Raw genomic sequence first — 13,832 nt, forward strand, 5'->3', positions numbered from 1 at the left:
ATGAATCTCTGGCACCTTGCCCCCCTTCAAAGATACGGTGAAGAATAATCATGTATCTAACCAAAGGCATTTGTCAAATCGTCCTCTTATTCGAGACCCGAATATCTGTTCGACAGACTTGAAAACTGGTAAATGTTAATTCAATTGTGTGGACAATTTGGCCATTCAAACAGCTCTTTGTATATTCGCACCATTAGATTTGAACACTTTAGTTAAAGAGCTATTTGGACACATGGTATTTATTCTCAGCAGGAGACAGTTTTATTAGTCCCATTATTGTTTTGCAAGACAGTCAGAGCCTGGTTGGAGTTTGTCTCATTACTGGCTCTTGTCTTGGTCGTACTCTCCTGTTGGCTCTGCCTCCTGCTGATCCCAGTGCAGTACCCAGCCAGGAGAGCAGGGCAGCTCTGACAGCCGTGCCGCAGAGAGCACGGCCAGATGGATCCAAAATTATATCCAGCGTCATTGACTTTATTTATTACTTATAAAAGTAATCTTGTCTGGCAGGAATCGTATTTGTGTATGTATGTAGGTGAGAGAGAGAGAGACAGAGAGAGAAGGGGGGAGGGGTGTACCCATACCTTTTGGAGGAGATGTCACTAATAACCCAATGTTATACTTTATTATTATTTAATATGACACCCAGAAAAGGAATAGTGTGAGATGTAGGCTGCACACTCATAACACAGACGCACACGTCCGCACTGGGTGCTCACGCTGCAGACACAGCTGTTGCTCCTGGGGTGTTCCTGGGGGCAGGAATGCCGGGGAAAGTTGAACAGTGCTGTGTTCAGCACAGCCCATCCCCCCCCACACACACCTGCTGTCACAACCTGAGCAGCGACACACACACACACACACACACACACACACACACACACACACACACACAACTACAGAGTCATTGCAGGTCTGAGAGGAGCTGTAATCCCCTCCTCCTCAGTTGTTGTCAGATAACATCACAGTAGTTATGTGGAGTATTGGGAACTCTTCATGTTCCTCTTCATGTCAGATTTTTATGAGGGGTAATAGATTTTAAGACTAAATCCTCTATTCTCCATGGAGTTCATATTTCATAAACAATTGCATGACTGACATACAAGCAAAACGTCATGCTAATCATAAAATCAGCCATGTGCTGTGTATGAATGTGTTTATTATCAGTGGCCAAAAGGGGGTAAGTATGGTACTGTTTTTGCTAAAAAAGTGGGGAATGCCTAACTGCTGTGAAAATGGAGCTGTCGTGTGGAGCGATGTCACTGATACCTCACCTAATCTCATTCCAGAGGTGCACGTCTCTGAACCCAAAGAAAGAGACCCATTCATACAGCCAGTAGGCCACTGGGCCAGTGAGCTGGTTGAGAAGCTAATTAAGTCCATACCCACAGAGAGAAGAAGAGAGAGGCATAGCACTGAAAAGCACAAAGAAATGGCTTTTTTTGTGTAGGGCTGCCAGTTGTACATATAATACAGTATATCTCATCAGCTTGTGTTTAAATATGAAACGTGTCAGTTGCTGTAGTATTGAACGGTCTGTGTTGCGTTAAAAGCATTGACCCTCAAGTCAAGTTTTCACCTACAATAGATCCTCCCGTTTGAAATAATCTAGCTGATGAAGTGATTTTTTAGATACAGCTCTCAACATTCCTGTGTGTGATAGAGGCGTACTATTTTAATAACAACGCAGTGGAATTGTCTACAATGTTCAGAATGCTCCCAAATCCATCCAGTTACTTAAAGCTGAACTAAGCAGATACATTTACACACTAATGTGACTTCAATCCAATTACATATGAAAAACATTCACAAAAATCATATTTCTTTGCCCCAGAAAACAACACTGGGACCATATTTGCCTAGAGTGTCACTGTACATCAAGCCAAAGGAATTAGTCCCAGCTAAGTGTAACGCACACAACAAAAGTCCGATTGTTTGTTGAAATTTTTTGTGAGTCCTGCTGTTCTTGATTAAAAGTCTATTCTGCTGTCAGTGCCATTGTGTGGAGGGCTCTGAATGGAGGGAAGACGCAGCGGAGGACTGCGGTTGCCAGGTTGGAAGGCTCTGGAGAACATAGGGATTTTCATGGAGTCAACAACTGTCTCCCTTCACCAGCCGTTGCTCTGCTCGGCCCAAGGAGCAGTATTCACTTCATGAAACACTTGAGCGATTTAGTGATACAGGCGCTCACTGAGTCCCTTGACCACTGCACCGAGTGCTCTGTGGTGAAATCTATACAGCTCCCAGTGTTTCCAGAGGTTCTGTGTGTGTGTGTGTGTGTGTGTGTGTGTGTGTGTGTGTGTGTGTGTGTGTGTGTGTGTGTGTGTGTGTGTGTGTGTGTGTGTGTGTGTGTGTGTGTGTGTGTCTCTGTGTGTGTGTGTGTGTATATGTGTGTGTGTGTGTGACTGATGTGCGCACGCGTGGACTGGAGGATGGAAAGATGTGACTGCTGATGTTGGCAGGAGGTGTTATTTTCATTGAGAATTGGTTCTCTAGTTCATACATATGTTAAATATCTTGACAAATATCAAGTGAAGGCACTGAAAATCGTCTCCAATGTTTTTAAACTGATCTTTGAATATTTGTGCCTTTTGAAATGGTAACCATCAGCTTGTTGAGGACTAAGTGAAGTGGAATTGATGATGAACATTTCACTTTAATTAACAAGGACAGAAATACATTTTACAAAATGACTTTCTGAGACAGCCAAGATGAAAGTTTCTTCATTTACCATGCAGAGGACCTTCTCCACGTAGATCTTTCCGGATAGGAACAAAGATTGTCTGTTCGGATACAGTCAGCTCTCTCCGACTCTCTGGAGAGTGCCCGCCCTGCTGTATGATGCTAGTGCAAAGGTTAAAAGGGCGTAGCAAACAGATGTGGACCGCAGGTGCTCGAGCGATATGGCTGCCAGTCGCTTCATGGCTGCTTTAAATCGGGAGCGTTTTCTAAACCTAGTGGCCCTCACCCCGTTTATACTTGCAGCCTGGCCTCAGCAGGACCAGACGAGGAACAGCCACTGAAACAGGCGTTCAGGCGATCAGTGTACAGGGGGAAGCCTGCTCACTGGTGAAAAACCTGGTTCAAGATGGCTGGATGTCGGGGTATTATGTCCCAAACAGCTACCAAGAAACCAGACAATCGTTCCTGTTTAGAGTGCTTGTCTCCAGCCTCCTCAGCAAGGCAGCGTTTCAGAGGAGTCTCCGCTGATGGGCTTACCAGACACCCTCTGAACACACGGCCCAAAAGAAAAGAGAAAAGAGAATGTGATCAGTCTGAGAGAGGAAAAAAGATCAAAATGAATGAGTGTGATTTGTCTTTCTGTCTGTGGTTCCGGTCTCGTTTCATTTTCATGTTACTGTTTTTTTTTTGTCTTCTTCCGGCTTCTTTCTCTGTATTTGTCGTACGGGCCTGTCAATTAGACCAGCGGTTGTAATTGCTAAGTAGGAGTTTGCTGGCCAAATAACTGAAGTGATGAAAATGAGTAAAGAAAATGACTGGTATGTATTATTGATGATGACGTTTATGCTATGTATAAGCAAGCTAAATCTGTTTTGTTGTGTTTGGTGACCAAAGCTTTACTGTATTCTGACAATATAATTGAATTGAGGTAATTTCATATGGTCAGTTCATTTCTATTCTATTCTGAGCTCTGGTAAATTGTCAATGATTTCTAATACATTAGGTTAGGCAACTGGGTTCCTGCATGCCATCAACGCATGGCTTCCAGAATCTTCTGATTGAAGTCCCTCTCGAGATTTCTCATAGTATGGTATTTATTTCAACTTTAGCACAGACAGAATTTCCATCCACCATTGCTCCCCTATTCCTCTGTCCCTTTTTTCTCTTTCAATCTCTCTCTCTCTCTCTCTCTCTCTCTCTCTCTTTCTCTCTCTCTCTTTCTCTCTCAGGCCACACTGATGTGTCTGGAAGAGTAACAATAACATGTGCCTGGACTGCTGAAACTTTAGCCTGCCAGAGATTTTGACTGCTCTGCTAGTCCCCCACCCCCTTCACTCTCAAATATTTCCATGGCCAAAAAAAATCCAGCTAGAAAATAGCTCTTTCTCCTTTCTCTCTCCCTCTCCCTCTTCCTCTTCTCTCGGTATATTTTCAGGATTATTGCATCATCATAGTTCGCAGATTCCTATTTCAAACCTCACCTATTGTTAATGAGATCTCTGCCAAAAGATTCCTGGTTACTCTTGGTGCAGTCTCTTTTCGGAAATGTGAGCAGTAAAAGGATCAAGTGCAGTGTTAAGGATGTCTCCGCTTTCAATATATTTAGTTTGAGTATGTCTGAGAAGTGCTAGAAGGTGATTTATCCGACTCAAAACACAGCCCTTTCTTGAGATTCCCATGCATTGCATGCATAGCTCCTCAAAGCCTGCATTTTTTGTAGGCCACCCAGCAGTTGTGTGTGAACTGTCCGCCATTCAAACAGCCTTGTCTCCCAGGGAGACATCTATTGACCTGGGCAAACATGATACAATGGTGTTGTTGACTGATGTGCTCACAGCTTGAGATTGGAAGGGTCTGGAAGGGAAAGTTGCTACCTGAGGTTGAGAACTGTGCTGATGGATCATCACCAGATGCTTTTATCTCTCTATCTATGAATGCCAATACACCATTCAGGCAGACAGTACCATAACAGAGGAACCTTTAGCATCTGAGGTGAACTTGCGGTATCAGGTGTATCTGGATGGATGATTTATTTTATTTCCATGTTGTGTTGGGGTGAGAATAACCACTTTGCACTTGGTTCTCTGGCTGAAAAAGGTTTTTGTGTCTACTCATGATATTTCACTTCTGAAAGACTCTGTGCTTACTTTTGAGACAGAAGCCAGTTCCCCTAGTCCGTTTACAGTTAATAAACCCCTCTGGATTGTTAGAGTAGAGCTGTGAATGGACTATGGAGGTTAATGGCCCTGAGTGCCTTCAGGTTTTCCCTGTGTGGCCTGCTGTCTGTCAGGGCCTGGTGCATGAGGAGCACATAAGGAGCAGAGGCATTCTGACGGACAGACCAGGGACTTCTGAGTCCTCAAGCATCGGGCCAGCAGCTGATGTCATGCCTGTCCTCATTTCAGTGGCAATTTCATATGGCTGAAGTCAGGGGTCTTTCTCTCTCTCTCTCTCTCTCTCTCTCTCTCTCTCTCTCTCTCTCTCTCTATCTCTCTCTCTCTCTCTCTCTCTCTCTCTTTCTCTTTCTCTCTTTCTCTCCCTCTGTCATCATCCTTTCCCTCCCTGCTCAGCCTCTCCACCCTCCCTCCCTCTCTCTCAGTAATGCCTCCACTCCCTCCCTCTCTCTCCTGTGCATTCCTTACTCCTCCTGTGATCTACACACCCACCCACTTACCTTCACTTTCCACCCCCCTCTCTCCCTTTCCCCGTCCCTGCCGTTACCACAACCTCCTCCTCTTCCTTCCTCCACCTCTTCTTCTATTTCTCCATTCTCTCCTTTCTGTTTTTTCTATACATCTGTGCAGAATAGTTTCTTCTTCCTCTCTTAGATTACCTTTAGATGACCTTTTTTTATTCGTATGCTCTCTCCGAAGTGCTCACTCACACATGCACATGCACACACACATACACACACACACACACACACACACACACACACACACACACACACACACATACACATAGACATAGACATACACACACACACACACACACACACACACACACACACACACACACACACATACACATACACATACACATACACATACACATACACATACACATACACACACACACACATACACATGCACGCGTCTGATACGTATCTCACTGTATACTTTTTCCCACCACTGTGACAGTCCCTCTCTTTGGTCCTCCCCCCAGGCTCTCCTCTCTCCTATACTCTCTCCCACACTTTCTCAGAGCCCCATCGGTCTCACAAGTAAACACTCCCCCCACCATGATTGCCTTTCCAGACAGACGCAAAGTCTAACGGCCAAGTACTCTGTGCCCCCACTTCTCCTGATCCATAGCTTTTCCACTGGACTGCACTGGGAAGGCACTTTGCGCTTTTGTGTTCCAGCTAAACAGAGAGCGTTCTTCAGTCCAGTATGGCGTCCTGCTCCAAAGTAGTCTGTGTTATTGGGAAAGTCTCTGTGTTCAACAGAGCCTTACATTAAATTGTAACTAATTTACCCGTTTGTACAGTAGCACTAAGGACAGCCACTGTATAAAGCGAGACAGATAGAGACAGCAAAGTTGTCTGGAGACTGTGTGTACTCACAAGGCGCCCATTTCACACTTTCTTATGAATACGTTTTGCTCTGCTTCGTGTTCCCTACCAGCAGGGCCTCGGTCACCTTTCACCTGCCTCCCTGCTGGAGAGGGGTTGGTCCGTCTGGCCTGCTCGGGTCTGAGCGCGGACGTCAAAATCCGGAGAGAGGAAGCTAAGCCCCTCATGTCCTACCGTGGCCAGGCTCACATGCTGCTGTCAAACAAAGGGAGGACTTGTCCAGGCCTCCGCGGTGGGGCTCGCAGATATTTACACATTATCTCTCCGTTTTCATTGAAGTGAAGGGGAGAAATAGGAAATATGAACGCGCTGGAGACTCTGCGGGTCTCAGAAGGGTGTCATTCCCAAGAAAGTGGGCTTCAAAGAGGATTCTTCAAAGGGATGTGATCCCTGCACATAGTCAAACAGCGCATACACAAACACACGCTCTGTCCGCCTGTCTGTCCGGCCTTCTCTCTCTTCCTTTCTCACTCTCACTATCACTCTTTCTCTCTCTTTAACACACGCCAACACAGACACAAATGTGCATACTCGCAGGCACACATTACTTTTTTCATCTCACCAGCCCCCCCAGTTCAGTTAATTTGAAGAACATTTTTGAAATGGGATAGCACCAGTTCCAGAGCTAAATGACAAGCCTCTAGATTCAAAGATACCCAGGAACAGAGCAGCTGACAAATTGAAGGTTTGTATTTCTGGATCCTGGACTAGAGACATTTTAATAATAAGCCTCAATGTCACAAAAGAAAGACTCCTATGCTGTTTCACTTTGCTAAAGATAGCTGTGCTGCACTGCTTTGTACACTTAAAAGCACGAGCGCAAAAACATTCCAAACATGTTCAAAGGACAAGCAGCTTCAATTTATATAGCTTTAGTCTCCAGTCATTTTAAAGTATACTGTGCCAAATTCCATTTGGGGCTATATGTCTCGTGAATCACGGAATTACTTAAATTTATGGCAACTTCCAACCTTGGATGTGATCAAATGCAAATCCGGCTAACGCATGCCTGTACACAAGAGCCACCCAAGAAAAGCCTTTACACGGCCAAACAAGAGGCAACAGCTGTTTCTGCTGCCAATAAAGCGTGCGTATGTGTGGGGTGAGGTGAAAGGTCACAGTTCAGAGGTCGAGGGGTGAGGAGCCCCATTAGGTGAATGCACCGGAACTCCCCTCTGTGTCTATATTTAGAGAGCACTGTGCAAAGTTAAAGAGTCTCGGGGTAGTAGTGTCTGGGAGCACACAGAGGGGCAATTGGGGCAATTGATTTATGCTTGGGGTGGCTAGAATAGAGCCGCAGCCACAGCTAACACAGGGGGGGGGGGGCTCTCACCACAGCGCGTGGCACTGCAGAATTAACCTCGCTGAGTTAACTATAGGCTCTATTTTCGGGAGCTGGCACGGGTGATAACGCGCTGCAGTGTGTCTGTGCCCAGTTGCTGGGAGAGGTGGGGTCATGGGGGAGGGGCAATTGTCTGCTGCGTCACAGACCGTTTGGGATGATTCCTCCTTGAGCCCTGCCAAGGAGGTATCTCCAGCCAAGAGGCCTGACTGGTCTGTGACGATATGTTATTATGTGGAGAAGGACTCGTGTCTAACATGCGCTGGTCATTGAGTCTTGTGCCTACAGCCGACCAGTAAAATGGTTCTTTCTTTTATGGTATGTCATGGTATGTCTTTTCTCTCTCTGTAAACTGCTAAATATCTTTCTTTCTTTCCACTCCAGCGAGACTTCTAAATTACAGAGTGTAGTACAGAAACCATTTATAACTATTTCTAAGAACTACTTGGAAGGCAGCTCAAGCATTCACACTGTTTTTCATCATCTGTGGGACTGTAAAACAGTGAGTGAAGAAGGAGAGAGACAGAGAGAGAGCATTCAGTAGTTTGACCTATAATTTGCCATGTTTTGGTACCCTTGGCATGGATTTGAGTTTGAATCCTTTTATGACCAGACATCGGAGAAAGACTTCTCCTGTGAAAGGTTTATTTTCAATTATCTCTCTTGAGCAAATCAATCAGAGCTGGTGGTGAGAAGAGGCTGACCCTGTGCCCCCATTACACTCAGGGCAGCCCATCAGAGGTCTGAACAGTGTGTGTGTGTGTGTGTGTGTGTGTGTGTGTGTGTGTGTGTGTGTGTGTGTGAGAGAGAGAGAGAGAGAGAGAGAGTGAGTGACTGAGTGAGGGAGTGTGAATGACAGTCAAAGACACCCCACAGGACATCAAAGCACCAAACCGGAAGCTTGTACACAATGAGTGGAGCATTAATGTCCATTCAAGTAAACACTGATTTGTTGTCTGCTTATTCAATCATAATACGTTATTGGAAGATGGTTCAGACCAAATGTAGCCAAAATGAGGAGATGGGTTTCATAATACCAATGAGGTATTTTATTTGTTTTGCCTATTTCATGAATATTAGTGTGTGACAGTGAAACAGCCATTCATCTCTATGGTGGCTTTGTCATCTGGTGCACTGTAGCATGGCTTCCTGGCCTGCACAGGGCTCTTCATTATTCCGAGAGAAACTGATGAACGCTGGATGGGCGGGACCCAGGTCTGAGCTATCGCAGCAGCAGAGGAGCGAGGGGGTGGGGATCGCCAGAGGTGTTTTTTTTCATAGGAGAGAAAACTGTTCGTATTAACTTGAGGAATGTGAGCAGGAATTTTGGAGCCATCAAGCAGAACATGATGAGCATAAAGCTACCCTCAGCCAACCTCAGCCTACCCTCAGATCATTACATCACGTCATTGAAGCCATTTGACCATCCTCCCATATTTTCATGTGTAATGACAACACCACGGTGCTGCCAAACAATCTGGATGAGGATTTTTGATATCAGCTGAAGTACCAGCACACCTCTCATCCTGACCCTTTCATAGACAGGGAGACTGTTTGACTGAAGTTGACTGCTACAGGTCCAGCAGGTAGATATCTGATGCTGATGAGATTCTGGAGGTTCACGAAGGGAACATATGACATCATCTCTAGGCTTCTTGCAGCCTACATCTGGAAAGGAACAGGTTGAGTGTTTCCCCAGGAAAGGTGTGTGAGAGGAGGGGGATGTGATCCCTACATTTTAGAACAATGTTCCTTTTCATTTGTTTACTTTTTTCTTTCCGAAAAAAAACTTTTATCCTAAGGAACTGGACGATGGCTTTGTGTGGTGCAGTCCTTTAAGATGAAACTAGGGCCCAAGATGAGGGTTTAAAACAGCACATCCAAGCATCTCTGTCAATGACACAGCCATAGTTCCAACGGATAAAATAAAGCATCCGAAGGCAGTCATGCCAATCTTCATCAACATCTTCATTCGCAGTAAATATAGATAAATCAGGAAGTGAACTGTCAATAGTCCATTGGTTATGTGCATTCGATTAAGGCATGCTCAAAGCCCTCTATAGCTTGGGGAGTTCCCACTTCCAAAACTTGACATTCACATGCTGACCTAACCTGCCACAGTCCAGGTTTTATAGAGGCACTCTTGGCCAGCTTAGCTCATCCTAAAGATTGACAGCCTTGCTGGCAAACCAGGTGAGGCTACCTGGCTCCACCCTATGTGCTTGGCCCTCCCATATCTTCCTAATGTGATCAGCCAATCAGAAAGCTCCAGTGCCCTATCATGTCAGGAAAGGTTTGGTTGTGGAAGTGGAATATCAAACAGGAAATATTTAAGTTCATAAATCAGTGTCTTTACTTACACCTTATGTCAAATTAAACTAATTGAATTGATGTAAATAATAAAGCCCTACTATAATCTACTGGATAATGATGATGGTGCCCTATATGGCCTTAAATTAGAGATACAGATACAGGATCACAGAGACAGGACGACCATGTTTTAGCAAATTCTCTTGTGTGTGATCAATTTTGTATGTGAATACTAAAAAAACTAAAGCTACAAAAGAAACTAAAATAATTTATACTTTTAATTGATTTAATACTAAATGAAAACTAAAGAACACATAATCTTCCTATGCTTTCAATCAAACCAGTCTGGTAACCTAGCAAACGACAATTGCCATTAAACTGTAAAGATGATTCTTAGAAATGAAATGTTCTACCTATGCAATAGCGTTAAAGTCTTTCCCTAATACCCAAACCCATACACATAAAATGACACTCAGACATTCTGCAACAACTGTTAACCTCTAACCGCAGTTCTCTCCCAACTTTGAGTACTGCACACAGCCATATCATTGAACTATGTGCACGGCTCCCGTGGGTGCCTTCTTGTGATGCAGTGCCCAATACTCTAAAACTAAAAGTGACCGACACACAACAGTGGCCGATTCAGACATCATAAGCGTCTGTCTGGCATGTGCTTGAAGTACACAGAGACGATAAAAGCAATTTCATGCGGCATTTTTTGTAGCAACAACACCGGTATGCCTAGCAGACGCGAGAGAGGTCGGAAGAGGGGGAGGGTTGAATGCGTTGGTGGAAAGAAAAAAAAGTGAAACTTTTGGGTACCCCTTTTCAGTAGCACGTAGAAGGAGGGGTTTCGGCAGAGTGGGACTTCTGAGACAGAATGGGAGGGAAGCGGGGATTCAGATTTCAGCTTGACAGGGGGCAGGGGCCGGACTGATATTTGGGAATATACGAAGTTCCATTGAAAGCACTGGAGACATAAAACTGCAGTACCTGGCCTGAAGCGGTCGGTACTGAGTTTCTGCAGGGGCCCGGCGTTGGATTCCCCATCTTTTCTGGAAGGTTGACTGTATGGTTCGCTTCAGTCACTGGGAACACACACACTAAAACAGCGAACCTTCATATTTTTCTTCCCCCAAAAGCGGTGCATGTCTAATATTTAGACATGTTCAGCTTTGCGGATTCCAGGACTTTATTGCTACTTGTAGCAACACAAGTCGTGCTATTAGCCGTGGTCAGATGTCAAGAGGAGGATGACCGTAAGTTGCAACATAACTTTTCTCACAGATTTAAATTGGTTTTAAATGTCTCAGTGAAAAAGTCAGGACAGAGTCCTTACGGGAATTTCTCAAACTCGAAGTGTTTGTTTTTCTTATGTGTTCTGACAAACGACGTATTGAGATGTGAGAGTGATTTTCTTTCTCAGTTTGTCAGGGCTAATTATTTCCTAATCTCTACTAATTATTTGTAGGGTCCTGACAACCTGATTTAACATTGTATTCATTATGGCGATATGTAGCTCTATTATTTGATCTTTTTTAAAGTTGAAATTAATTCCTTTAGGCTATTACTTTTTGGAAATATTCTGAGGCAGCGAAAGGTGATCTGATTGGCTTGCTGCTAAGACTAGTTGAGTAAATTTCAGGGTGCTGTCTTGATTATTTCAGTATTATACGTTTTGAGTTACACTAAGGCATCTCACATACTTTTTACTCTTAAGTACTCAGATAGCATTTGAATTACTACCGAAATTAGATGTAGCGTGACGGCTTTATCGAGCAAATAATAACTTTTTGTGATTAATAGAGATGCTGTTTTTGTTTTTCAACTATCCGCTGAAATGTAAAGGTAACGTGATGCAAAGTGTGAGCTGATATAGTGCGGTCGTGATAGACCATGAGATCTCAGATTTAACCGTCTCCCCAGCCCCCTATAACCAAAGTTGCGCAGGACACCTGCGGCGGTGCGGCGGAGAAATTCCAAAAAAGCTGGGGAAGACTTCTCTTCCCGTTTTTTGTCGTCAGATACATTTGTTAAAAGTAGACTTAAAACGAAAGGTGGTCAGGCTCAAGGGCCTTCTCTGAAGAGTTCACATTCCACAGCTGTCAGAGGGCATGGGGGCGAATCCAGGCTTGTTAAAGCGCAAAGGTGGACTATAACGAAGATGCCCAAACACTGGAATAACCCTGAAAAACTTACATATGCGTTCAAACACAGAATCGTGGTGCTTCTTCAAGATCAAGCATACCAATGGATCCCAAAGAATTTCAGGCCTATTCATTGGACAGGAGAGCTTGTTAATAAGTAGCAAATTATTATTGCAATTTTGTTGGTTAATTAATCGATTCATTGGATCGATTAATCTATTTCACTTGATCAATAGTGTATGGTGAAGGCAATAGATATTGGTAGGTTTGGCTGAACCGAGTGTTCCATATGATTTTAGTGTTTCCATCTGTTTTCTAGATCACTCACAAGCTGTGACAGTCAAGGCATAGAGAGAGAGAGAAAGATTGTCTGGCTTGGAGACTACTGGAAAAAGTATTATGAAAACAGAAGGGGAGGGGGTATTATTATAATTCAGCTAAGGCACATTCTTTTTCACATAAAGCTTGAGACACTGCTAGGCTCCAAATTAAGCACACCAAGAGAGGTTTGGGTGGTGGTTTTCTCAGCGTGGAGCGAAAAAAGAAAAACTGCACACTTTTAAGAGGAAAAAAAAAGAGACGCGCAATTGCAGGCTCAGGTTACCCTCGCTCTCAGCACAGAGGCCCCTGGACATAAGGCACGTCGCTCTTTCCTGAGAGCTACTGGGAGAAATATTTCAGGGACGTGCTAAGAAGCCCCAAAGAGGCATGAGGGTGCTGACTCCCTGTGACCCCAGCCTTGTAAGTTTCAAGGGCAGCCCGAAGTCTCGGAGGGAGCGGAAGTGGCCGAATGTGCCAAAGCCATGCCGTATGAACCCATCTTTTCCTATGTCGCAGAAATATCTTCCATAGCTTGACTGCTGTCGTCCAGCAGGATAGGGATTAGGGAGAAGCCTCGCTTCAAGCAGAGCACTCCAACACCTGTGTTCAATTTGGAGCTTTCCTCCTCCATTTCCCTGCACTCTGAATAAAAAGAATGGAAGTGAAGTGAAGGGGAGGAGAGCCCACTGAGAATAATAACCGAGCTGGCAGGGATAGAATATAGTCACTTATACCTGTGAATCGTCCAATTTCGAAGCCAAAGTCATAGGCGAAGTAATGAAACCATTATTTATATTTTACATTAGAATTTAGCCCATGAGACTAATGTTGGGCAAATAGGCCCTGGGAGGTATGCCAATGAACCCTGTCAATTCTCCATTCTTGTGCATGTTTGGAATGTTTGGCAGGGCCATGAGTTCCAGATGAGGGATAAAAGTGCCTGTGTATGAATAAAGTGAAAGCTCATGAATTGCCCGCTCTGTCCTTTTCAAGAAAGACCCCATTCATGGTCACGGGGGTCCGTTAGGTTACCTGGACAGGCCTCTAAGGTAAACAGAACTACTGTACTTGCTCTGTTGATGCTCCCCTCCTCTTTTCAATGCCCCTGCCTCATGCCACTTCACGTCTTCCTGGAACTCCCTCAGACAAAGGTCTGAATGTCTCCATGTGGCAGGTGAAGGTGTCAAAGAGGATGTGTGGTTTCATGAAAGTCAGCACCCCTCTACGTTCAGGATTCTATCGAGATCCCCTTCGAATTTGACTAGGAGCACCACAGTGTATCTGACACAGGTTCTGTCGGGTGCATTTTAAGCCAAAAAGGTTCACCATATTATCTTTATAACTTTTTACGTTAGCTGTTTCTCCATAGACTGAGTAATCAATTATTTGGCAAGCCTTTTGTGCACCATGGGAATTTTCCATTTTTCAGCGATAGGACTACTTGGCATGGAGTTCATTC

General features: G+C 44.4%; 1 protein-coding gene across 1 annotated transcript in view; it reads left to right on the top strand.

The window, feature by feature from the left end:
* The first annotated feature begins 10,633 nt into the window (after positions 1 to 10,633).
* The window catches only part of col2a1b (collagen, type II, alpha 1b), a 40,397-nt gene continuing 37,198 nt past the window's right edge, over positions 10,634 to 13,832 (top strand). The window contains exon 1 of the mRNA XM_012827483.3: positions 10,634 to 11,164. Coding sequence (XP_012682937.1) covers positions 11,071 to 11,164 — 94 coding nt within the window. The 5' untranslated portion in view covers positions 10,634 to 11,070. The remainder of the gene's footprint in view (positions 11,165 to 13,832) is intronic.

The sequence above is a fragment of the Clupea harengus genome, chromosome 5, assembly GCF_900700415.2.
Source record: "Clupea harengus chromosome 5, Ch_v2.0.2, whole genome shotgun sequence".
NCBI classification, from domain to species: Eukaryota; Metazoa; Chordata; class Actinopteri; order Clupeiformes; family Clupeidae; genus Clupea; species Clupea harengus.